This window comes from Gobius niger, assembly GCF_951799975.1.
Source record: "Gobius niger genome assembly, chromosome: 16".
Taxonomy (NCBI): domain Eukaryota; kingdom Metazoa; phylum Chordata; class Actinopteri; order Gobiiformes; family Gobiidae; genus Gobius; species Gobius niger.
The window spans coordinates 10,821,479-10,847,426 of record NC_136867.1 but is presented as its reverse complement, the minus strand read 5'-3'; the positions used below and the strand labels follow the sequence as shown (position 1 = coordinate 10,847,426).

At 43.8% G+C, this 25,948-nt stretch overlaps 2 protein-coding genes across 5 annotated transcripts in view; both read left to right on the top strand.

Moving 5' to 3' along the window:
* The window catches only part of LOC306976272 (signal-induced proliferation-associated 1-like protein 1), a 28,721-nt gene extending 14,281 nt beyond the window's left edge, over nucleotides 1-14,440 (top strand). For all 3 annotated transcript variants that reach the window (XM_079574187.1, XM_079574188.1, XM_079574189.1), the window contains exons 2-21: nucleotides 390-2,017; nucleotides 2,090-2,220; nucleotides 3,399-3,587; nucleotides 3,817-3,991; nucleotides 4,214-4,317; nucleotides 4,530-4,687; nucleotides 7,092-7,671; nucleotides 8,497-8,771; nucleotides 8,845-9,099; nucleotides 9,242-9,385; nucleotides 9,457-9,602; nucleotides 9,685-9,764; nucleotides 9,878-10,284; nucleotides 11,000-11,182; nucleotides 11,547-11,709; nucleotides 11,844-12,039; nucleotides 12,133-12,282; nucleotides 12,409-12,529; nucleotides 12,737-12,824; nucleotides 12,974-14,440. In XM_079574187.1, the coding sequence (XP_079430313.1) occupies nucleotides 565-2,017; nucleotides 2,090-2,220; nucleotides 3,399-3,587; nucleotides 3,817-3,991; nucleotides 4,214-4,317; nucleotides 4,530-4,687; nucleotides 7,092-7,671; nucleotides 8,497-8,771; nucleotides 8,845-9,099; nucleotides 9,242-9,385; nucleotides 9,457-9,602; nucleotides 9,685-9,764; nucleotides 9,878-10,284; nucleotides 11,000-11,182; nucleotides 11,547-11,709; nucleotides 11,844-12,039; nucleotides 12,133-12,282; nucleotides 12,409-12,529; nucleotides 12,737-12,824; nucleotides 12,974-13,117 (5,142 nt within the window). In that variant the 5' untranslated portion in view covers nucleotides 390-564 and the 3' untranslated portion in view covers nucleotides 13,118-14,440. The remainder of the gene's footprint in view (nucleotides 1-389; nucleotides 2,018-2,089; nucleotides 2,221-3,398; nucleotides 3,588-3,816; nucleotides 3,992-4,213; nucleotides 4,318-4,529; nucleotides 4,688-7,091; nucleotides 7,672-8,496; nucleotides 8,772-8,844; nucleotides 9,100-9,241; nucleotides 9,386-9,456; nucleotides 9,603-9,684; nucleotides 9,765-9,877; nucleotides 10,285-10,999; nucleotides 11,183-11,546; nucleotides 11,710-11,843; nucleotides 12,040-12,132; nucleotides 12,283-12,408; nucleotides 12,530-12,736; nucleotides 12,825-12,973) is intronic.
* A 4,314-nt stretch (nucleotides 14,441-18,754) lies between these two features.
* Nucleotides 18,755-25,948, top strand: part of LOC306975395 (regulator of G-protein signaling 6-like) — a 38,561-nt gene continuing 31,367 nt past the window's right edge. For both annotated transcript variants that reach the window (XM_079572911.1, XM_079572910.1), the window contains exons 1-2: nucleotides 18,755-19,057; nucleotides 21,240-21,343. In XM_079572911.1, coding sequence (XP_079429037.1) covers nucleotides 21,260-21,343 — 84 coding nt within the window. In that variant the 5' untranslated portion in view covers nucleotides 18,755-19,057; nucleotides 21,240-21,259. The remainder of the gene's footprint in view (nucleotides 19,058-21,239; nucleotides 21,344-25,948) is intronic.

Genomic DNA, 25,948 nt, shown 5'->3' with positions numbered 1-25,948 from the left:
GATCACAGCCCCGACCAGGCAGCACTGACTGAGAGTGGAGCCTTAATCTCCTACAGTCTCTCACTGCCAAATTGGGCCGATTTGTCAAGCAACGGATCATCACCCACTTTTCAGATGAATTTCAAAGGGCCTCTTGCTTTTTGATGTGTAGCTTGAATATTTCATGTTATAAAAGTCACACCAGCCCATTTCACATCATGTGTGTGCGGTCTGTTAATGTTTCACTTATGGTTGGAGGGGCTGATGTGCCAGCTGGCTGCTGTAGGCTGATCAGATAGTGGCTTTGCTATGTTCAATATTTTCAGCCTTAATAGTTCTAAGAAAAACTTTATTGAACAAACTGACAATTTATTTATTATTGCAAATTTTGTTTTTCTTTCAATTTTCAGACTTCATTGCTTGAAGAAAAATGGCAAGTCATCAGCAACAAAGAGGCAGCAGGCAGACTTGAAGGCAGAGGATGTGAGCCTCCCAGTCACTGTCTCTGATTCCGACAATCAACCTGCTCAGGACTACAGGGAGGAGCATGTTCATTCTGAGTGCCTTTAGCTTTGGCACTGTGTGATGACCAGCTTGAAGCTCCCACCGATGGAGCGTACTGTTGGGGGATCAGTCCCTGCCACCGATGAGTTTTACACACGCCATCTCCGTGTAGTCAACGGGGCAGCTGTACCAGCTCGTGGAGACAGTGCTCACACCACAGCGAGCCCAGGAGTACCAAAAATGGGTGTAAGGGCCCGGGTGGCTGACTGGCCCCCTCGTAAAGAGGTTGCAGCTTCAATGTGGCACAGCACAGATTCAGAAAACTCTGGTCCAATAAAAACTCATAAGTCAAGCCACATTATGAGTCCTCAGGATTCTTCAATGCTACGTAACATTCACAACACTTTAAAAAACAGAACTCAGACCCAAGCCAATAATTATAGCCCTGACACCCGCTACCTTGTACCCGGTGAACACCGTGGGCCCATGCACAGAAACCCACGGCCGAGGCGCGTTCGCCAGCGTAGCAACAGTGACATGGCGATTGGAGAGATGGAGGGCAGTGGGGACAGTGGGGATGAATGGGGTCCAGCAACAGGAGCCAAACTCTCCCCTTTTCACCGCAACTATGGCAGCACTTCTTCAATCGACCAGCATGGGCTGTCTGGAGAGAGCTTCTTTGAAATGCTCAAGGGCTATCAAGAAGAAACGATGGACCAGCGAAGTCCAGCTCCAGACAAACTGGAGGACATACTGAATGTTGGGACGGACCAGGCCATTATAGAGCTTCAAGAAGATGTTCCTGATGGACCGTACTCTAAATCTAAAGATAAGCCCCCCAAGAGACGCACTAAATCTGAGACAGGGGGCGAGTCTATATTTCGGAAACTTAGGAATGTGCGTGGTGAGTTAGACTCTCCGAAAGCTGGATCCGATGCTGAGGACAGTCGGACTGATGACTTAGACCCTCCCCCACAGCCTTGGGTTTGTCAGAAAGGTTTTGCCCACTACGATGTGCAGAGCACACTGTTTGACCTGAATGAGATTGCCCAGCTGCGTCAAACTGCAGGCAAAAGAAAAAACACAACCACTGGGGCATCAGCAGCTGCAGTGGCCTCAGCCACCTCCACAATTTCCTCCACCCACAGCCTGCCTTACAGCTCTCCCAGTGGAAGCCAGGAGGAACTCAGCTCTAGAGATAGCCCTGGGCTGGACGCAGGGGCTGAACAGAGCAATGAGATGCTGCTGAGCTGTCCCTGTTTCAGAAATGAGATTGGCACAGATGTAAATGGGCGGTGCAGGTTAGGAACAGGTGATCCTACGTATCATGGACTTGTGAGCACTGGAGCAGGATCCAGCAGCGAGCCAAACTTGTATGAAACATCTGTGACTCTACACTGCACAAATGCTGGAGTTGCAGTATTAGAGGGCCCAAAGGAGGGTCCCAGCACACTCAGTGACAATAGCAAACAATACATTGTGGAGCATGTGGACTTGGGAGCCTACTACTACAGGAAGCTCTTCAATCTTCGTGGTAAGGTTCTACCTGTACACTACTCAAATGTTAATGATCATATAGCAATGTCTGCCATTTCTTTATGTTTAGATCATTGGAACTACTTTGGTATAGACGAGAATTTTGGGCCAGTAGCAGTGAGTTTGCGGAGAGAGAAGCTGGAAGAAGATAAGGAGCATGGCCAGCAGTATAACTACCGCCTCATCTTTAGGACCAGTGAGGTTAGTCATTTTTGTTACAGCCTAATTAACTAACTAACTAATTTGGAGACTTTTTTCAACTGGGATTTGGTTATAAATGTTCTTGTGTTTTTCCTAACTTGAACCATTTTAGAGTGCAGATTAAAATTCAACTTACCTCAGCATTCGTTCAATACGTAGAATACCAGATCAAGGTTTGAACCAGTCTCATTATGCAACTAACCCCGAAGCGATCTGTCTTCCAATATCAGCGGTGTGTGAATAAACCTTTGGAAGCGTTTGTCTTTCAGCCTCGAAGGCATCACACAAAACCTCAAAGCTCTCACTTCAACATCCAAATACATTACTGGGAAGAGAGTTGCTCTATTTAGTTTACGAGCTTCACATTGTTGCATTTAGAGACACACAATCACAGATGCATTCGCTTGAGTTGGGTGCAGGGAATGCAAATAAGCTCGATCGCTCACCTCTGTGCATCCATTGTTACCACAGACCTCGCTACCATCTATATTACAAATTAGGAACATTTGTAATATTTTCGTAATTTAATGAATTAGGAAAAATAGTGGCATTTGTACCAAAAAAATTGCACTATTTTTCTGGGGTAAAATCTCCTTACTGGACCAACCAACCAAAATGCAAGCTGGGCTATATTTAACTAATGGATTTTGTCTAACAGTTGACAAAAGCTTTCATTTTATTCTGTATTCTAACTTACACGAGAAATGAGCCTACCTGTCCCTTCCTCTGTCCCTCTGATGTGTTTCTAATGCTCATGCTCCTTAGGAACATGCGCAAAATGCAAAACATTGACTAAAACCTAGAGCTCCGCAGACTGGATTAGGTAGGCAAAGTATGAAAGAAAAAACAGGCTGGTTATTACAGGGCTTTGTCATGGTAAAGATGCGTGACTGGGCCCAGCAGAAAGACACGCCACTGCACCAACATAAAGCTTGATCAAACCTTTTCACATTTTGGATATTGTTCTCTGGATTATAATTAAATATTTACAATTTAAAAGTATAGTTTAATGTTTTTGTGCTGTGATTTCCTTACATTCACTTCCACAGTTATGTCTTTTTGTTTATTTCCTGTGTAAAGGCATGCCATGACTTCAAAGCTAGATACATTCCTGGCATATTCTTTGCCCAGGTATACTAACTTCACTTTTGCTTCCCTCTATGCATCTGTATGCTCAGCTGACAACTCTGCGGGGTTCAATCCTCGAAGACGCAGTGCCTTCCACGTCTAAGCACGGCACCAGCAGGGGGCTGCCTATTAAGGATGTGCTGGAGTACCTTCTCCCTGAGCTAGACCTGTCCTGCCTCCGACTGGGCCTCAACACCCCAAAAGTCACAGAGCAGCTAATGAAACTGGATGAACAAGGGGTACGAGGAGAGGAAGAGTGTGATTTAAAGGGGGTATTATGCAAAGTCATTTTTTTTAGAGCTTTCTACCACATTAGTTGTGGTAGAAAGAGATTGTTGTGGTAAAGAGTTTGTAAAATAGTTACCAAGCTGTAAAATGATCATCAAATACCCCGCTTAAATTACCTTTACATTTAGATGTTCATTGTTCCACTTTTCATGATTTTCTTATGCGTGGCCATGTTTTCAGTTGAGTTTTCAGGTGAAGGTTGGGGTAATGTACTGCAGAGCGGGCCAGAGCACAGAGGAGGAGATGTACAACAATGAAATGGCCGGTCCTGCCCTGGAAGAGTTTCTCCAACTGCTGGGAGAGAAAGTCCGCCTGAAGGGCTTCACCAAGTACAGAGCTCAGCTGGACACAAAAAGTAATCACTCAGCTATTACAAACCATATAATGCAGATTTATTCAGGCAAAAAGCAAAAGTAAAAGAGTAAAAGTCATCTAATCTGGACCGTCATTGATCCACTCTCCATTGTCTAGCTGTCTGGTGAGATACTTTCCCTGCTGTAATGTCTACCAAATACACAAGTGAGGGATAGATGGCAGTCATAACACAATGGGTCTCTAAAGTGTCTTTTTCCTCCAGCGGATTCCACGGGCACTCACTCCCTGTACACTACCTACAAGGACTATGAGCTCATGTTCCACGTCTCGACCCTGCTGCCTTACACACCCAACAACAAGCAACAGGTAAAATAGACCGCTAAACTTCAGATCTGCAGCATTGTCCGGAATCAGAAAGAGAAAACCGGTTTAGAAAAATCTTATCTGAGCGTGTATCTCAGAAGTAATGTGACTATTGTTCAGAACAAAGGCATGATTTGATACATTGGCTCTGACAGACGATGATGCTTGGTCATGAATGAACGTGCTCTTACGGTATTTCTGTTGTCTTTTACTAGCTGCTACGGAAGCGCCACATTGGAAATGATATTGTGACAATCGTGTTTCAAGAGCCTGGTGCTCACCCTTTTACTCCGAAGGCCGTCCGCTCACACTTCCAGCATGTATTCATCATTGTCCGGGTGCACAATCCCTGCTCAGACAACACATGCTACAGGTGAGTTGAATTGCTCATTTTGTGCAAAACTCTTCTTGCCTGACTACGCCTCGAGGCACAGATTTTAAAATGCTTTTTGCGTATTTAGCCTCTCTTTTCTGTGGCTCATGAATTTCAATTTGTACCAGACGATAAAAAAAAGAAATAATAATAATGATGGTAAATCTTTGAACTTGTGACCTTAGCTCCAAAAGCTTCATGCCGCTTTGAGTGGTTACTGGTTATGTGTTTTTTATTGGTGGCTTGCATTAAGACAAAAGCATTGTCTCGAAGGCATGTCTTGTTCTGCTTGTCCTATATTTCTACTCTGTGTATGTTGCATGTTCAGTGTGATTCAGCCTGAATAAAATAAATGTCACATCATCAAGCAGAATGTAGAACACTTTTTTCCTCTCTAATGGCTGATTATTTGTGTTACAAAGATCAGGCCACAACTTCAAAGAATTTGTACTTGCAGTACTGCCCAACGTGCCCGCATATTATACACACATAGTTGGTCCCTCTCTCGACCATTGCTTTTCTCCTTTTACCTCTTTTTCAGGCTCATTTGCACGCTTACACATGCACAGTCATCCCTGGCACTCTAATTCACTCTGAACCTTGCTCTTCACACAGTCAGAAAATAGAAGGCTTCTTCCCCACTCCTCCTCCTCATCCTCTGCCTGCCACTTTGCCTTTGGGCAGCATGAGTCGAAGTGGTCTGAAGGAGTTAGCGCCGTGAACATGAAGTGCTCTCCTCACCCTGGCACACATGTGAGTGTGGAGGACTGTTCAGAGCACAGTCCGTCAGTAGCTCAGAGTATGAAGAGCAAACGAGTCAGGCCAGCCTTCTGTCTGCGCTTTGCAACTGCGTCCAATTTAGGCAAATTTAGATCAAGACCTTTGTCAGTCTGTCCAGGCCCTGAACATGCTTCCTGATTCTGACCTTCAACTACCGCAGCTGGATCTGTTTTTGCTTGAGGAGACATCTTTTGGTTCATTGTCGCAAAGAGATTTTTATGGAAAAGGTGAAATGCTGGTTCTCCTAGTTTGCCTTGCGGATGAAATGGAGAGTCGCGGGACACAGAATCCTTGAGGATAGTCTTGTTACTCCACCCAGAGCAGCTTACACTCTCCCAGCTTCAAGATTTTTCAAGTACAATTTGAATGTAGTCACTTGGATGTCAAGTCATTCTTCTCCTGATGGTTTGTTGGAGCGCTGAGAATGGAGCAGTTTGCAATGCTACTTTGAGTGCTCCACACTTTTAGCACTGCTTGGTATTCTTGTTCTCATCTTGGAATCAGATTTTGTGGAAATGGTCAACCTAGTGTGAAGACTGGAGGTGAGTGTTTTAGCTGGCATTAAATCTTTACTCTTTATAGATATTTTCATAAAATATATTTAATACTTTAAATATATTTTCTTTTTTTCTCTTTGCTGCAGTAACTTGAATATGAAATAATATAGGAATACCATGCTAATGCTGCTTATTTCAGACACAGAGTCAGGAGTCTGCTGAGACAAATTGCATAAGACCTTTTTGTTTGGGGAATTGAGGCTGTGCATGCTAGCGCTAGCCCCAGCTCTGCTCTCACATACCAAGGCAGCGCACAGAGTAAGCATGAGGACAGCACTGGGAGCTAGCTTGTCACCTTTGATTGGATGTATAGTATTTATAAGCCAAGTGAAGTCAGCCCTGGTTTGCAACATTTCCGCTACAGGCACTGGATGAGTTATTTGTGTAATGGACTGAATGGAGAGGTTGTCAAGAGTGTCACATCAGCTCATCCAAAGCCATGCCGCGATCTACACCCACAAGCCTCTGACTTTATAATGCCACTATATAGATTGTATACATGTCCCAGTCTTTTAGCAGTCGGATGTTGATGTGATATGCAGCGAACTCCTTGGGATAAAGCTCTTGTTCTTTGAAATATTAAGATGTTTCAAACCTTGTTTAAGTTTCCCACATGTCACAGGTAAGAGACAGCACTATCTTTACCTGTTTACTTATTTATAGTAATTCAACTCTCGCACAGTCATTGTGTAGGACAGAATAGGAGCAGCGGAGGGTAACAGGAGCAGTGTATTGCCTGTAGGAATCTGTACGCCCTCTTTTATATTTCTAAATGAAGGAGGTCAAAGGGAACATTACCTCCAGCACTTAAAGGTTGTTTGTCTTTACAAAGTATTTCACTTTTTACGACTTTTAAGTTTACCAGCTGTGCTATTATGCATTCCCATGTGTCAGACATGAGTATTGTGCTGTAATATGTATCAGTTCAGTCTTGTGGAGGGTGCTGATTCATGCATAAATATATGATTGGTTGCAGACTGTATACTATATTTTTTCTGTTAGAGCAATATTCATTGGCTTTTTTGTTTGTTTGTTTGTTTGTTTGTTTGTTTGTGTCTTCACTTAAGTGTGGCGGTGACCCGCTCCCAAGACGTTCCCTCCTTTGGACCACCAATCCCCAAGGGTGTGACTTTTCCCAAATCTACTGTCTTCAGGGACTTTCTGCTGGCTAAAGTCATTAACGCTGAAAACGCAGCCCACAAATCAGATAAATTTGGAGCTATGGCGACACGTACGCGGCAGGAGTACTTACGGGACCTAGCTGAGCGTCACGTCACCAACACTCCAGTGGAACCTTCTGGGAAGTTTCCGTTCATCTCTCTGGCACACAAGCGGCGGGAGAAGACTCGTCCATACAGTGGCGCAGAGCTGCGGAGCCTGGGGGCCATCACTTGGCAGGTTCATGCTGAAGACCAAGTGGCAGGGGCTGAACGGGAATGCCTCTTGGCTCTTTCTAATGATTTCATCATCTTACTGGATCAGGAGGCCAAAACAGTAGTGTTCAACTGTGCCACACGAGATGTTATTGGATGGTCAACAGGAAGCCCTGCCTCTCTTAAGATCTACTATGAGCGTGGGGAGAGTGTATCTTTGCGCTCCATCAATAACAACACAGAAGACTTTGGAGAGGTGGTCAAAAGGCTGGAGGTCAGTGGGACACCTGTCTGAGACAGTACACTGCATTAGCACACACCATCTGCTGTAGCCAGAAGAGGTCACTTTCGGTCTAAAAAAGAAACAGCTGCTGAGAGTAATTAATAATACTGTACCTGAGCCCTTGTACTTCCCAACTTTACTGTAGTTATGTTATTTATGCACAAATAACAAAAGAGAGGCCAATGCCTCACAATTACCTACTTTCACCTGCCAAAAATAAAAAGGGGATAATTGCATTCGACCTTACAAGGCATTTCTTATAGGTGGCACCAAAGAGACAGGACCTGGTTAATGTTATTACTGACTGTATTATAGTGTTGACAAAGCTGTTGTGATCTGACTATGGGCCTTGTATAATGGATAGCATTTTGATTTTGGTGCAGTGATGCATGTTTTTTTTAAGTCTGTGTAGGTGTAGATGACATGTTACTAGGTTTAGTTGTTGGTGATTACATAAATGTTTTTGGGGCAGCAATGACTCATATGCTATTTGTGAAATTTCTATCAAAGTCGAAAAGGTTGACGATTTGTTCTCCCACCAAGGGGTGTGACAGTACAATAGGCTGTCAATGTACGCCATCAACATCTACAACCACCACCATTCATTAACTAACTTACTATTCATGCACACAACGTGAGTGCAGTGTCTTGCCCAAGGACACAACAACAGTCTGCACCTGTGAGAGCAGACATCCTCCCGGTCAAGAGACGACTCGCTCTTATGTCGGAGCCACTGTCGCCCTAATACTGGACATAAGTGTGTGCATGATGTTTTTGTAAATTACTTCTTTCTAATGTGCTGCTGTTTTCCTACAGCTTCTTACCAAGGGTAGCCTGACAACTGAGATGACATTGCGGCGTAATGCTCTAGGTCAGCTGGGCTTTCACGTAAACTTCGAGGGCATTGTCGCTGAGGTGGAGCCCTACGGCTACGCATGGCAGGCTGGGCTCAGACAAGGCAGTCGGCTGGTGGAGATCTGCAAAGTGGCTGTGGCCTCTCTGTCCCACGAGCAGATGATTGACCTGCTGCGCACCTCTGTCACTGTCAAAGTGGTCATTATCCCTCCACATGAGGACTCCACACCGCGCAGGTAAGTAGCCAAATATTCCAGTAGTGTATCTTTCATCATCCATAGGTTTATGGCTATTTTGTTTATCTCACAGGGGGTGCTCAGAAATCTACCACATGCCTTTAGTGGACTACAAGAACCACAAAGAGGGCATGCCCTATGAATTAAAGTTCCCTTTCCGCCCTCCCAACAACAACAACACTAAGTGGCCTCGCACAACCTCCTCCAGCCCTCAGACCCGCCCTGGGTCAGGGGGTACGCTCATCAAAGCGCCGCCTTCAGACTTCGGTAACTCTGCCGCCATGCCCCGCAGTGTGTCCAGTGATGGTCGACCACTTAACCCCAAAAGGTGGATTTTTGTTTTGCACTTTATTCAGCTTTTGAAATGTGCAATCGAACAATACATTCATTACAAGATTAAAATGTAACAATGTTTAAAGTTATGTCAAGTCTACTAACTCCTTTGTCTATTTTTAATGTGTTTCTCACAGATATTCTCCCGGGAATGACAACTATGCTCTGGCCTGTTCCATTGTAATGGGTCGGACAATGCAAAACACAAACTCTCCGGCCAACATGGCCTACACTGACGGCACAAGCTCAAATCACTGGAGGCAAAAACCAGGGCCAGATGGGTAAGACTCTTTTGCTGAAAAGACAATCCCTTTTTTTCTAGAATTAAACAAATTACTTATCTGTGTTTTAGGTTTAATAACAACTGCCAGTCTGCTGTGCCGTCTGCTCGACAAACAGCAGGTGAAGGGATCAACGGGGTTAAAATGTGCTCTGGTGTTGCCTGGACACGGCAGGGAGATGTGGAGACTGGTCGGCTACTGGACAAAAACACAGGCGGTAGGCTTTTGAGACAGATGATAGTACTATAGATTCTTAATGGAAATCAGTAACTTATTGCTTTTAACTCTGTTTACCCCAGACCCCGTGGTGTCCAAAGGACCCATTTCCCGGCTTCAGTCAGAACATGGAAATCACATGTCTCCCAACAAAAATGTCAAGGTGAGTTGCACTTCTTTTTTTTTTTAAAGAGTATTACACTCACCACAACACATTTAATGAGACTGGATTACTTGTTTTGATGTTAGAATTGATAAACACTTCTTCTCAAACAGGATGGTCCATATTCATCCAGCCAGTCCAGCAGCAACACACTGTCAAGCAATGCGTCCAGCTCGGCGCACAGTGATGAGAAGTGGTACGAGGTGGGATCACGGTCAGGTGTGCGAGGAGAACTGGAGCTCAACAGTTACCTCCAGGGGGCCTCCACTGACAGTGGCATCGACGCGGCTTCATTCACTGCCACACAGAGCAGCACAGCCTCCTCTACTGGTGGCCATAGGAGCAAAGAGAAGGCCCCCTGGACAGACGAGGCCTCGTGCAGCCAGAGGGTCCCGGACTTCTCCCCTCCTCCGGACTCTCTGCTCACTGCTGGGAGCAGCGAGACCCAGGCGAAGAGTCCCTCTCCCTATCCCCTCCCTCCGGATGCGTACAACCTGAACAACGCCTCCACCCTCCCCAGGTGTGCTGCTTATTCTGTTCATCTCAGCTGTGTAGGCAGCTCAGGAATTTCTGCCCTTACATCAATGTTTCATTAAATAGACAGTGATTCATTGTAGTCCCAATATATCTCGTACCGAGCCAGATGGAGAACACTGCAGCTATGCGGGTTTGGCATGAACAAAGGCAGACCTAGAAAAAATATTCGCATCTATATTTGTGTGTGGTTTGCTGTTTTTTGTTTACCGTCACTTGGTATTCTGGGTGAAAAAGGAGTGCTTGAAGTTGCCGACTGTGAGCTCAGCATCACATCCGCTCCTCTCCATATCCTACTTACTTCGACTGAGCTCAAACTTTGCTGTCTATTCTTTTAAACGTCCAGAAATAACTTGTGCACACTTGTACATTGACAGCAATGTTTATACCACTTCACACAGATGGCAGCTGTTTGAACATTCAGCTACCTATGTATTGAATGTGTTCTTGAAAGCAGTGAAAGTGAAGCACACAGGCATGTTATCTGCTTTGACACGGAGGCATCCCACTCTTGGCATACTGAGAAAATTTAGTAGGCCATGCTCTAATCTGTGGGGTTTGCATGTTGTATTATAGGCTCTTCCTTTGAAGCTTGTTAATCTCCTCTGTGTATTGTTCTTTTCTCTGCTTGGCATTTACATGGATAACAAGTCCTGTCTGTTACTTCCCCGAAACTCACTGACTTCTTACCATTTCCTCAGCCATAGCCCATTAGGCCAAGTCAGCAGGTCCATGTCCCCCCAGGAGGAACCCACCTCTCCGACCTCCCAGTCTCTGGGGCCCAAGACCTTTTACCCTCGTCAGGGAGCAACATCCAAGTATCTGATTGGCTGGAGGAAACCCGGCGGAACTGTCAACTCTGTGGACTTTGGCAGCACAAGAAAGTGAGTTTGGAAATGTTTTTACTGTGCTTGTGTGAAACTGTGCGTCACACAGAGATAGATGTTGAAGAAGAACGCTCAGCTCTGCAGGAGAATGCAGCCTGCTGTCAGTTGTGTTGATACTCAGATAAAAGGCAGATTCAATTTTATCCTTGTGAAAATAGAACCAACACTGCCATCATGTGGTGAGGACGAGATGTACAGCCATTTGAAATTTTAAGTCAATGATCCTGTTGAGTCAAAGGTTTTTCGTAATGCCTCGAATGTACTGTTCAGATATAGTTGATTCTTTCTTTTTCCGCATTACTGGCCCAATTCATTACACTTGTGACCTTGATTTAAAGTGTGTCGTGCGCTTTCCTCTCAGACGGCACCAGAGTGACGGGCCCTTGGTTGGGCAGCCACAGCTCAGGGCCAATCTACGTGGAGCTCAGTCTCCACAAAGACATGCTGCCAAGTCAAGTCTGGAAGAGGATTTAAAGAAGCTCATAACACTGGACAGCCCGCCCCCCATGACCAGTGAAGAGAAGGTAGAGTCAGAGAAAATGCAGCGTTATACAAATGATAAAGATCCATTGCTTGAAACGATGTAAAAAAAAAAAGAAAAAAGGTGTCCATGAAACTCCAAAGACGTTGATGTAGTTTTCTGCATGTGTCCCTGAAGCCCATCTTTCCAGGTCCCACCACCGGCCGCCGCTCCCTTCAGAGGACAGTGTCCGATGAGAGCATTTACAGTGGGCAGAGGGAGTCGTCCTCCAGTGGACAGAGGGACACGCCCACTGACCTACTGTTCAGCTGCTCCACATTACCCCGCTCACCCACTGCTCGCAATGGCAGGCGGCAGTCACACAAGTCAATGGGTACAGTTCAACATTTGTTATGATTTAGCTGTATAAAGAAGAAATCTGCCATGAGGTAGAAACGTTCAATATGTTTTTATTGTGGTCCTCCAGGAGACCTATCAGCCCCTGACAGCATGGAGTTTGAGCAGGACAAGAAGAATCTGCAGCCTGAAGATTCTGTCCTCATGCCCCTGCCTGACCCGGGGGCAGATAGCCCGCTGGACTGGGCCCACCTAGTGGACGCTGCCAAAGCCTTTGAAGGTTAGTTCCCATCACTTTTTAATTTGCAGATAAAATTCAATCAATTCAATTACTATGGTTTTCACCACAAGATGGCACCAAAGGACTAATATTTAGTGACTTTTCCTCTGACCCATCTCTTTACAGAACAGAGACTGGTGTTCCTGGCAGCTCAAGAGGAGAGTGCTCTGGCTGAGAGTGCAGCCACTAGCAGCACCCCGCAGCAGGCTGAGCCTCAGACAGCACCCCTGAGGCTGCCACCTCCTGGGTAAGAATATCCCCTCCTGGAGTTAGACTCTCACCCATGAGGACTGCCCCACATGGGTGAGAGATTATGCCACAGCTCTGCCTGGTCAATCTGAAGATGTGATTAGACATCACAGTTAATTTACTGACCACACACTAATCGACCACTCAAAACACATACGGACTTACTTTACACGTGCCACTGCTAACAGTTGGTTTGCCCACACAGAGACATTAATGACAGCCCTGCCTGTCTGCTGGGGAAAGTGACCCAGCTGGAGTCTATGGTGCGGCTGCTTCACGATGATCTAAAGAAGGTCAGTCAACATAAAAGGAAAACGTTTTTTATCACCATTTAATCATCCTAATCCAATAATCCAACAAGCTAATGTATTTATTGTACTGTTTGTCTGTCTTGTCTGTCTTCTGCAGTTGTGGTAATATAGTTCTCTTTTGTCACTTTCAGGAGAAAGATGCAAAGGCATCACTTCAGATGCAAGTCCAAAGTTTGCGTGAGGACAACCAGCGCCTCCTAGAAGAGTCATACAGTGCTTCAGCCAAGCTCAAAAAGTTCACTGAGTGGGTCTTCAACACCATAGACATGAACTGACATGTAACGCCACTATGAGCACTTGGAGCTCACCTCAGTGTTAACTCTTCATGGTCCATCAGTAATGTGGGACTTCCACCAGTGCCAACATAATCTCTGCTGCCATTATGTTTATTCGTTGTGGTTTCAATAACAGTGTTTGGTGCATAAAGGGGATGGTTTGTCCTGGCATGTACTACCCTCTCCTAATTGGGGCCACTGTACTGTAGTGTCCTCCTTTACAGTCCCAAATAACCTAATTACCAGGTTACAAGCTGAGCTTCATTTCAGGAACAAATTAGAATGGCTTTAATTGATGCAGGAGTCGGGGAAGATTATCCATGTTCCTTTGGGAGACACTTCCTAAGATGTCAGGAAGTCATTGCAATCTTTCAAATTCAGTGACAAGACCACTGACTATTTCTTATACTCCAATGATAAAGCTATATATAAGAATTCTAAATGTCCTTTTATTGTATGATCAGTGTGTGTGTGCACAGACAGACTTTCAATAGCACACTTTAAAGCAATGTAACGCGTAGCATCTGTCTGTATTTACTGTGTACAGATTGTACAAGCCTGTGAATTTTCTATAGGGTTATTGCAAATGTACAGGACTACTGGTCACATGCTAATGCAAAAGAATATATTGTAAAACAGAGCATCAATGGTGCCACCAAGAGTTTATGATGTAAACATATGGACGCCTATTTTCTCACATCTGTCCCTTATTTTGTATGTAAAGATATTTATGACAAATGGCCAAGAAAAGTGATTTACCTACCTGCATGTATTAATAATTGATGGTCTAAAGACAAAACCAAAAATATGGATTATTGAGCCAAGAATTGACAACATGTAAAAGGCTACATGGAAGTGACCCTTCTTCAAACCATAGCATGTTTGGATCCTGCATCTGATGGGTGCTGTTATTTCAAATACATGGTGTAAACCCTGGGATTCTGCTACAGTGTTGCCTGTAGTGTGTCAAGTGTCTCATACTCTGACCAGTATTTGGTCAAACGCAAAAGTCTTTATTTACCACAAGCCTCATTAATGTTTCCTGTTTTATTTCAGATTCTGTGTGTACATAAGCAGAGATTTGATAATCATCAGAGTTTGCACCTTCATTCTTATTTTCTACGAGTATATTTTGACGTATTACTGCTTCGTAGCTCAGGGTGTAGTGTGTGGAGTGAGAAGATGAAGACTAGAGGGTAAAAAGGGGATTAGACAATGAGCTGGACTCGGACTAATGAGTCTTGGAGCTGTACCTTTGTTCCTAACATGTGTTTCCATTGAGAAATGTTTATAACAATTAAAGACATTTTGTTGTACGACATTTTGGACCTGAAAGATTTTGTGGATGATGATCATGTGACCATGAAATGAGGTATATAAGAATATGTTTGCGTATTGTACACCAAGTAAAATGGAATGGAATCTTTCTTTAATTAACTGGTCAGAGAATCATTTTTGTTGCGCTGTATTGATTTTTGGATTGAATTTAAGTGACCCTTTGATAGAAGAGAATAAGGGAAAAAATGTCAATTGCTGTCACGCCAGTTTGTGTTAGCGCTTTTGCAGACCACATAGCAATTACAAAAATGACCATTGATTATTTTAATGGATATTTTTACAACATAGCCAAGAGAGGGGGACTGTGAAGATGGATCTGATGCGTAGATGCAGTCCGAGTGACAGTAAACTGATAACTTGACAGCGCCCTGCCATGCACTGGGCTGTTCTTTGGGATTAACAGGGAGTTGCTGTTTTTCCACTTAGCCCCGGTTACACAAACCGGTGACAGAGCAGAGTGTGATGGATGAGTGCTACCTGAGAGAGGAGTCCCAGTGAGACATGGAAGTTTTCAGCCGCTGAGAGGTCAGGGCTGGTCTACGAGAAAGGGGGAAATAAATATTTATTTAGATTTTACCCAACACTGGAAATGTTGTCATGACAAATTGTAAAGTATATAGCCAATCCGGTGTTCTGTTGTGCTTTTAGTAACATTTTAGCTATTACACAAATGTCTAGTTTGTTTGTGCAAAATAAACATATAGCAACTAAACAACTTTCCCCAAAACCCCGAGCCCCTTCAGACCTGTGCCTGACCTTAACCAGACACAGTCAATCAATCTATCAATCTTTATTTATAAAGCGCTAACGCAAAGTGCTTTACAGATTTAAAAACATTCCCTCATACCCACCTCCTCCCACGTATACAAACACATTGTCACAATCACACTCGCCCCATCCTCCAAAGAGATACACCACACAAGCACACCACACACACTCAAGGTAGAACAATGGACATGGGGCTGACATAATGCTGAGTACAGATGAACCAGGTGCGGAAACACCATCCAAGGAGCCATCTGCATCAGGAGCAGCACCTCGACTGCATCCACAGGGCGCCGACACAATGGTGCCTGGAGAAGGCGCGGTAGAGACACCACGCCTCCATTCAGATACCCACAGGACAGCCACAGCCAATCACTGTTCCCGAGGCAGAGAGCTCCTCCAGTGGTCGTTCCAAAGGCGAGGGCCGTAATATTGGAAAGACGCCTCGCCATGAGTCTTTTTGTTGACTTTAGGAATAACTGGGAGACCCCTGCCGGAAGGTGAAGGTTCATAAGGTAAACGCAGTTCTGAAAGATGAGAAGGACCCAGACCATTAAGACATTTAAAAAGTTCTGTTCTGTTTGGAGGAATGGACCAAAATTCCTGCTAACTATTGTGAGAAGCTTGTGGAAGGAACTTCAAAACATTTGACCCAAATAATACTTTGAGTATATACTAATGCTACCAAATATTAATTAAATGTATGTAGCAAAAATTCTGCAATTTTTAACACATAGAAATATTGTTTAAATTGTAATTGACTTGAAAAAAATAAAAGTCCATTCTGGTTTCATGTCAGACAGTGAGAAAAAAATGCAAATGTGTCTTTTTATAAAGTGTATGTAAACATATGGTTCCCGTTTTATCTGTACTTACCATGAATGTCCTGTCTGTGAGGTAGTGGACAGCACCAGAGAGGCCGATGTGTTTTTAACGAGTTAAAAGAATAGTGTGGCCGACTGTATCAAAGGCAGCGCTCAGATTCAGTAGAACCAACAATGTGACCTTCTGTGAATCCTTATTTAGTCTAAAATCATTTACACTCTTTAAGAGGGCGGTCTCGGTGCTGTGGTTTACCCTAAAGCCAGACTGGAATCTCTCAAGGACATGTGCAGTAATAAAATCATTACGTTAGATAAAAAAAAGTTTCTCCAAAATTTTGCTTAAAAATGGTTAGTTAGATATCAGTCTAAAATTGTTAAAATCATTCAATCTAAATCGTTCTTCTTCAGCAGGGGCCTCACCACCACCCCCCCGACGCAGCAGGGAAGACCCCCATCTGAAGAGAGCAATTCATCATGTGTAAAAGCTTGTCTCTAAAAGATCCATAAAATGACTTAAAAAACGGGGGTTGGGTCCGGGTCTAAAAGACATGTGGTGGGCCTCACTGAGGAGAAAACTTTATCAAGCATCTCAGCATTAACCTGGACAAAACTGTCCAGGGTTTCCTCTGGTAGAGACACTGAGAAGCATTTCAAACAATAACCTTCTGAGAGGTTAAAAAGTTGCATCTAATAGTGTCGATCTCCCCCCTGAAGTGGTCTGCAAACGCCTCGCAGAGGGAATCTGAGGGACTTTCACGGAATGCTTTAGGATCATGGGGAAGAAGGTCAATCAATTAATATGATTTTGGTGAAGCATCAATTTCAGACTGCTTTATTGTATGTTTTCAGCTGTTCGGTGTACATTTGGTAATTGTTTGTCATTTTATTTTCCCTCCACATTCTTTCTAGTACCCTGCCATTTCTTTTTTGTTTTTTGAAATCCTCATTTCTCCACGGAGGCGTGGGTTTAGCTTGTACATGTTTTAGTTTTAGAGGCGCAACCAGGTCAAGGGCGGATTGAAGCCTACAATATAATCATCAACAATAAAATCACAAGGTGCAGGAAAGCCATGGGAGGGTGTTTGTCTAAAACATCAATAACCAAACCATCACCCTTGTCCCCATGTGTTCCTGTAATTATATATGCTATACACTGTTAAATGCTACAGCACTTAAGTGTATGGACATTCTGAATAAACGCAGGGATGGTGGGCTATATTGTGCTGGATTAGGCCACTCTGTTACTGCTGAAAAGTATGAGAACTATCCCAATACCATCGGATGGTTTCACACTCTAATAGACACGCCACTCACACAGAGCAGTGTGACCCCGGTTTCCCTTGGTAACTACAACTGTCGTGAGCTGCAGTTTTACTATTGTTTAAAAATGCCTCCCATTTATATTTTACTTGTAAACAATTTATTTTAAAAATTAAATAAGACTAAACTCTAAGTTCAACTCCTGGTGCACATTTCAAGGACATGGGAGACATAGCACCAAACTGGCCCAGGCTGCAAAATGAGGAGCTGTGGCGAGGAGAAGGAGAAGGAGAAGGAGAAGGAGAAGGAGAAGGAGAAGGAGAAGGAGAAGGAGAAGAAGGAGAAGAAGGAGAAGAAGAAGAAAAAGAAGAAGGAGAAGAAGAAGAAGAAGGAGAAGAAGGAGAAGAAGAAGGAGAAGAAGAAGAAGGAGAAGGAGAAGAAGAAGAAGAAGAAGAAGAAGGAGAAGAAGGAGAAGAAGAAGAAGGAGAAGAAGAAGAAAAAGAAGAAGGAGAAGAAGAAGAAGAAGGAGAAGAAGGAGAAGAAGAAGAAGGAGAAGAAGGAGAAAAAGGAGAAGAAGAAGAAGAAGGAGAAGAAGAAGAAGAAGAAGAAGAAGGAGAAGAAGAAGAAGAAGAAGAAGAAGGAGAAGGAGAAGAAGAAGAAGAAGAAGAAGAAGAAGAAGAAGAAGAAGAAGAAGAAGAAGAAGAAGAAGAAGAAGAAGAAGAAGAAGAAGAAGAAGAAGAAGAAGAAGAAGAAGAAGAAGAAGAAGAAGAAGAAGAAGTGCTGCTGGAGGGATGTGAGCAAGACATGTCTTTGATAACTGGTGAACTGGTTCTGTCAACACCAACAGCTGTGCGTGCGGCTCCATGTGTGTCTACTGTATGTGCACACAGTGCATGCATGCATTCACAAATTGGCCTTGCTGTGTATTTGTGGAGCATCTTCCTCGGGGCTTTTGGGATCTCATTTGTAGCGAGCAGAAAAGGTTCATTCGTTCGGGGGGGTGCCATTTAAGCTTGGGTGACTCTATACTTTCATGGAGAATAGTCCGCGCTGTCCATCCTTTTGCAACGTGACGCAACGGACTCTTTAACTTACTGTACATGCAAATGGGAAAAGCTTGTTCCTTCACAGGGGAATATTAATAGCAGCGAAGTGTTTGTTAAGGCCCCATGTCGAATTCTTGCATTTTAATATCGTTTGAATGAAACACACTTTCAGGATGAGTGGGCGCTGCTGTGGTAAGCTACACTCCCTCTGTCCCGCTTTCCTCTCCACACACAAACACGCACCATCTCTGCTTTATACCCCCTCTAATTCCTTCATCCCTCCCCCTGGTATCCAACTTGGTATTACACAGCATCTCCCTCTCTCTCTCTCTCCTCACTCTCTCTCCTCACTCTCTCTCTTCTTCGGGCTGGAGCGCATGCACACGGCGAGAGGTTCAGGGGGGGGGGGGGGGTTTCGAACGACATGTGAGGATCTCCTTCTCCTCCAACTGCCGGGGCCGGTCCAGGACTTTTCAGGAGGGAAGACTGCAGTGACCGTCTCCTCTCTCCCGTTGCCGCTTCACTGCTTCCATCCTCGCGGTGTCCCTCCCCTCTTCTTCTCCTCCACTTCTGCCTATTACACCATGGACCTGCCCGCTGCTTGTTGCTAAGGGGGGAAGCCAGCCGTGCCAGTGCAGCCGCGAGGAGTGCGCACACCGCCGCGCGGAGTGGAGAGGAGCGGACGCGCCGTTGATTTGGCTTATAAGGTAATGAGCGGATGCAGCGGCTTCAAGGTGTTACAGATGTTGCATGGCGTGTAGGGTGTTTCGCAGACTGCAGGACTGGAACTCCCACAGTCTCTTCCACTGGGGTAACTTGCTACTGTCAATATGCATGAAGCTGTGTGTATTAGAAGAGAAGTACAGTTCGTATTCCACACATGCATTTGCCTCACTTTATCAGCTCACAGACAGCCCTCTTCAATCACAGCTTCTTCCACGAGGGACCTATCCACTCACTATTGTTCCTCTCAAGCAGGTGCTATGCAATCCATAACGCCTGTCTATCTTTATGCCCCTGAGGCGCACACTGCAAAGATTAGCTGCCTAATGTGCTCAGACTCCAAAAAGAGCAGCGCGGCGTGGGCCAATGAGAAGTGGCTTTTCTCCTGCTGCACTATACTTGTCATAACAAACAGGGAGGTGAGGGCAGGTGATTACTTATGCACTCATGCAGGACACAAAGCTTACAAGCGTGCCATGACCAGGCCAAAGAGCGTCTCCTGTTGCAGCACCTCATAAAGTTTCTATAGTGCTTCAGTCAGTCGCATTAAGGTGTCATTTAGAATTAGAAAGGATCATTTCAGAAAAAAGGGTTCTGATGACAAGTTAAAGCATGATCCCTGAAATCTGACAATACAAAAGCTGTCTGAGCACATCTTCTGGTGGCACTGCAGAGGAGGTAAACAGCGGTAAAAACAACTGTCAGCCATGAGAGAGACATTATTTGAAGGGGAGGTTATTTGAGCCCTGAAATTAGGCTGTGGTATTCATAAATAAATATAAAATATCACAAATATCATAAATAAACATCATACAGTTTAATGGAATTGTGATTTTAATCTAAGTTTGGTACTTTGTGCTTAACAGGCCAATAGCCAATGGTGTGGAATTGACGGTATTGTGGGGTTTGGAGGAAACCAAAACACAAAATACTTAATAGAATTTGTGCTAAATGGTACTGCAGTGGAGAGCATCTGTTTGTTAGTCTAAGATGATGTTAAATACAAAATGTAGATTGATGAATGTTAGGGGGGAAAATATTCCTATTTAACCCATATCCCCCATACCCTGAAATAAGTCCATTGAAGCTCTCTGGACCTTTAAAAAAACAAACATCACCTTATGACATCAGCACGTGGGGGAGCGCTTGTGAATAAAAAACGTGCAGGACAGAAAGAAATGGATGAAACAAACTACTATTCCAGGTACCTTTTTAAAAAACGATATTAGCATGGGTACAAGCAAAAAAAATTGAAAGTCAATTCAGCATAATATTAGGCCCTTTAAAAACTTGCAGAGTTGGAATAAACCCTTTGCCTTGAGCGTCCCTTTGGCAACATGCACGGCCACTAATTAAATTCATGTATGAAGATTTTATACTGTTCGTGCATGAAACTGTCTCGGGATTATAGTTTTAGCTTCAATACGTCAAATATCGTGAAAGAGCGAACATGTATTCTATTACGGTCTGATCGTGTAAGTAGAAACGATTGCGTAGTCACCCCATTCAAGTCTTGTCAAAAGGTCACGGAAATGGTTTGACCTGTTTAAATGACTGGGAGCCCTCAGTGGTAAAGGGTAGAGCGAGCTGGGGGGGGGGGCTTGTTGGAGCGGTGCACAACTGACGGCATGGAAATCCTTAGTTAAGCGGAATTAATTCTCCAGAGAGAGAGCGTACGAGAGGGAGGGACGGCAACATCAGAATATGAGGGTGTGAAGAGGCCAGGTTGTAAATAAATCCCTCACCAGCGGCTTGTGGAGCCTGTGGCCTAATAGGAATTGGAGTAGGAGGCTGAATCCGGGGGAAACCATTTTATGATTGCGGTTAATGCAACACTTCGGGCGACACGTGACAAGCCTCAGAGACGAGCCAAACCTGACATTTGCCAAAAAACATACTGTACTTCCTGTTTAAGATTTGCGCGGTAGTTAATATGCATCCTCCACCTGAGCCCCCCCTCCTTTATCTGTCCCCTCAGTGACAGGCATCCCATTTCCCAGACAAACATGTTCGGCAGCTGAATGTCACAATGATAAAAGACTGAGAGGAATTTTTCACCCCCCCGGGGGAATGACGGCGCGGCCTGATGTTTATCGAATCGTCATTTTACATTCTGTGCCTGTCTCCTGTTGTCCTCACGTTGTGTTGTGTCTATTTCCGGGACAGGGTTGTTTTGCTGTGAGACGATGGCGGAGGGGTCAAAAGAGCAGGGAGGCTTAAGCGGTGCGGATCTGGAGGAGGACTCGCCCAATATGATTGTCTACAGAAAGGCAAGTTGAAGTCTGTGTGGTGTGGCTGTGCCGGATCCGTCTAGCCGTGGACAGTCCTGACAGTCCGCTGGTTATCATCAGTGAAGTGTCAGGAGGGCCTACGCTCTCACACACAACACACTACAGGCTGTACCTCATCCAGCTGTAATTGCTTCTCCAGATTTGAACGAGGTTTGGTCAGGACGACCTAGCTGGAGGATTTAACCTATTAGGCATATAGAATAGAAGAGATAGAAAAGTCTCTAATTTGATTTAAAGTGCATATGACACATTAGACAGTTTTTGCTAAAACATAGTCAACACAATTATATTCAAGATTTAGCTAAGAAAACAATTACCTAGCTTTCTTTAGTTTGACATTTTTTGTGATGTTTATAGTTAGTATAGTGACATAGAGGTCAGTCAAACTGCTATGGAACTTTACCTCTATCTATGTCACTTCCTGTCAGGAGCTTAAAAATAGAAATAATCTTCTCTACATTTCTTCATTAAAATTACAGCTTCACTGAAACCCCCCATCGATCATTATGACAGATGTTATCCATCTAAATAAGTCATTTTTTTCAAAAGCATTAAAACCTGTCATATGCACTTTAAGTTGATGATGTCACCTTTTAATGGTTCATATTCAAAAATATCTTGTATGACACAGGGGTAGTTTGCTTAGTGGTGGGCCGATTTTCTACCTTGCCAATAATTCCACAGCCGATTTTTGCCCAAAATAAAGCATCCCTTCCTCAAACTAGTGTTGTAGGCTATACCATATGACCAAAGGGGGTTGGGAGGTGTCGTCGTATTTGATCACTTATGTGAATACAAATATTTCTCAAAATCATCTTGGGGCCAGAGGCTCCATGCTACAGGGCCAACTTTTGCCCCCAGGCTTGATGTAGCCTAGCACCCCTGCTCTAATAACTCTGTACAATGCTGCCAAAGGTCAAAAGTAGTAAAAAAGTTTGATAAAGTAACCGATGACTTGAGTAAAGAAATCGAACAGAGCATGCTACTCCAGACTCTCTCCCATCCATCCAACTTAAGCCCATCCAGTGTGCTAATAAGCCCTCAGTCCCATCAGGCTTTGGGGGCAATGAGAGGTCCTCCAATGACTGCCAGCCACGATAATTCCCTGAACCGAATGGCACCTCGCTTTCAATAACAGATTGGAGAGGTATTGGCTGTCTAATTACAAAGTTGTGGAGCGGGATCCTTCCAGAGCTGGGATGGATTAGGCGACGGATACTGAGAAAACTTGGTTAGTAGTATTCTTGGCTTGTAATATTTTTTACCTGCCGTTTTTTTTTCCTCCCCCACTATGACAGCCTACTCTGGGAAAAGGTAGACAGGTTCTTTTGATCAGGCTTAAACCGTGGAATATGTCACTGCTGCTGCGTTGATTACGGTAAAAAGTGTGCTGTGAGCAGGCTGGAGTTGACACGTCCTTTCCCCTTTCAGTCATGCCGGGTATTCCATCGCGCTAATACAGACGGGCATCCTTTCAGACAGGCTGGTGTATTCCAGTTACTGTATTAAAGTATGAAGTGTTGTTTAACATTTTGCTATAGTAAAGAACCAAGAAGAAATAGGGATTCATCATATGGTGCGACGTCATGTCATATGGTGCGACAGTAGGAACAGAGGGAAAAAGCAAAGCATAAAGAAATTGGCCTTATTTATCGGATACTGGATTTTCACAAAGTTTTTTGAAGCAATGACAAAAATAATTAAAAATAACATATAGCATACTGGGATGCATAAAATACACAAACATGTGTTAAATTTGCAAATAATAATAACGCGATTTCAAAGATTAAGGATAGAATATCACGATGCATGAAGTGATTTTGATTTTGAAAGATGCAGAATTTGGGATTTTTACAGTATAGTCTTGCCGTCCAACCATATGACAATGTTTAGTGATTGACTGTATGGTGAGCTTAAAATATTATTCAACAAAATATCAAGCATGCATACATATTTGAATACTTAAGAGTCTGCACAACCCAGATTTATATATTTGATCGGAAATAATTGAAGAAGCTACTTTGCGGCAAAAGATGTCACTGCCCCATATACACCACACATTTGTCTGTGGTAGATAATCGCTACAAAAACGTGTTTAGTATAAGACCATTATTAAAATCTAAAGCTGGTCTAAATGACTGACAGTGATGGACGGAGCTGTCTGCCAGTGTAAATGTTAAGGTGAAGTAAATGAAGCATGTGAGATGTTAGTGAGATTTCACCTGTTTCCGAGCCAATTGTCCGTTATAAGAGACACGAGCGGTACAATTTCAACAGTTTCCAACAAACACAATCTTAAAATCTCTTGCACATCTAGACAATTTGGCAGACCGTGCGTGGCGTTTTTCCAGCTTGTTTAAACTCCGAATAAGTGCAGCATTTAGAGGCCTGATAAATCCCTCCATGCTACTCTTGCTTGGGGGATGAATGTTATGAGCGGAGTGTCACCGTCAGCAGTTAGCGCTGAGGGGAAGTGGAAGTGCGCTGCCAGCAACGAGCTATTCCTCTGTATACTGTAAATACACAATCTGCTTGGATGCCAGCGGGCCTCTTAAGGTCTGTGCCAGGAATCCTCCCAGTCAAAATAACAGATCAAACCAGATCAGCCTTTTCCCCTTACTAAAATATTGGTTTCCACACTGACAAATATCTGTGTACAGTGGAGGCTGATGTTTACCCGCTCTTTCATTATCATGCATGTATTCTAAGAAGCTGTCAGACAAAAAAGAACATACTGTAGCCCATGTAGCTTTTGCGCTTGTCATTACGCAACGCTCTGCAGGCCCGGAGGCGACACATTTAAGAGGCTAGTTCTGCTTGTCAGGACGCAGCCAACAGGGAATATTCGTCATTTCATCTTTTACTCATGACTGACAAGAGACAGATGATTGCGAGAGGAAAGCATTCATCAAGCAGGTTTTCTACGCTAACTCTTAGGATTTATGACGGAGATCAGCCGGCGGTTGACAATAGCTTTTTTTGTACACAATTTTAATTTTCCTATGAATAACATTTAACAGTATTTAAAGCCTGAGTGTGTTGCTCTAAAGGAGTCCCTTTATGAAATGGCACACTGTAGACAGATGGTCATCAATATGCTATGACTCACGAACTGATGTTTTCCTCATAATAAGCGTCAGCTGTTTGCTGGTGCTCATCAGCATCTCACTACACGGAACATAGGAATTCAAACATCCATAGTAGCACTGTGTGTCCCATCTGTTTTATAGCCACAACATGTATTAAGAGCTTAATTCATATGGCTATAAGGTGTGGTAAGCTTTGGTGTGTTTTTGTGTGTTTTATCTGTTCACATTTATGGGGGATCATTTGTATAACCTCAGCACACTCACAGCAAGTAGTCTGGTCTGGGAGTGCATCAGATTCAATTTCTTTTCCTCAACAGCTCTGGCACTGCTAATCAAACACATAACACTAAGTCAGTAAAACCTGCGCATAAATAACAATGCTAATCTGGTCATTAATAACAGAACTGAGAGCAGAAGTGAATAAAATCACAACGTCCCGGCGCCATCTTGATTGTTTTTAATGAGGGATCTTGGCCAATTAGCTCAGCCACTGTGATAAAGCGCATCACACGAACAAGCAAAGCATGCACAAAAAAAAAAACATGTGCAAAACTCACGCCACAGCAAATTAACAAACATGATTTCATGCTTTGTTAATCTGATCGGAAGCTGTGACGGGGGGCGGATGACCGGAGTGAAATGCACTCATGACATTTTTTATGTGTGTATTATCGTTTCCAGAGTAACTACTCCACTCACTAGGAACCTGCCTTAAAGCCACATTCACACTGGCTGATAGAACTAGTCCACTTGCCTGTGTCCGGTTCGTGTGCTGTGGATGGCATGCCTTTCTATCACATTAAGTGTCGAGTAGTGAAGAAGTGATGCTCGTGCTGTGTCTCCCGAGAAAGGAGCAAGTGAAGCAAAACAATCTAATAAGTGCACGGCAACTCAGTGCCTCCAGAACCTTACTCCGATGCAACTGTCCACACGTGACCTCGCAATTTGCGCTGGTTTGCACGCTCGGCTGTCACAATATTGCAGGTGGTTAATAGACGCTGGTGCAGAGGCAAGCACAAGAGTGAAAAAAGCAAAACAGATTTTGAAGAACGTAATTAAGCCCAGAAGAGAAACGAGTATGCTTTTTCTTTTTTTTACAATTTAAAGCTTGAGATGTTCTCGGTGACTTCCAGGAAAAGTTATGTCGAGGCCCCAAACACAAAGTCTTTACAAAAGTGAACCCAGATTTTTTTGTGGTTTAGACAAAACAAACCAAAGCTCTGTAGCCAAAAGTAATGTAAAATTAATAAATAAATGTCGGAAAACCGTGACTTAGTGTGTCAATATATTCATGTCTTTGTCTTTACTCCTCTTCCTTCTTCCTTTTTTTTTTGCAAATTAATAATTGAATCTCATTTTAAGCATTCCATCTATGAAAAAGTATCTGCTCCTTGGAGACATCATTCATCATCCTGTTCATTTATTCATGGTGGGCCAGTTACCATCTTTTGATATTTTTATCCTTCTGTGTGTGTCCGTGTGTGTGCGTGTGTGT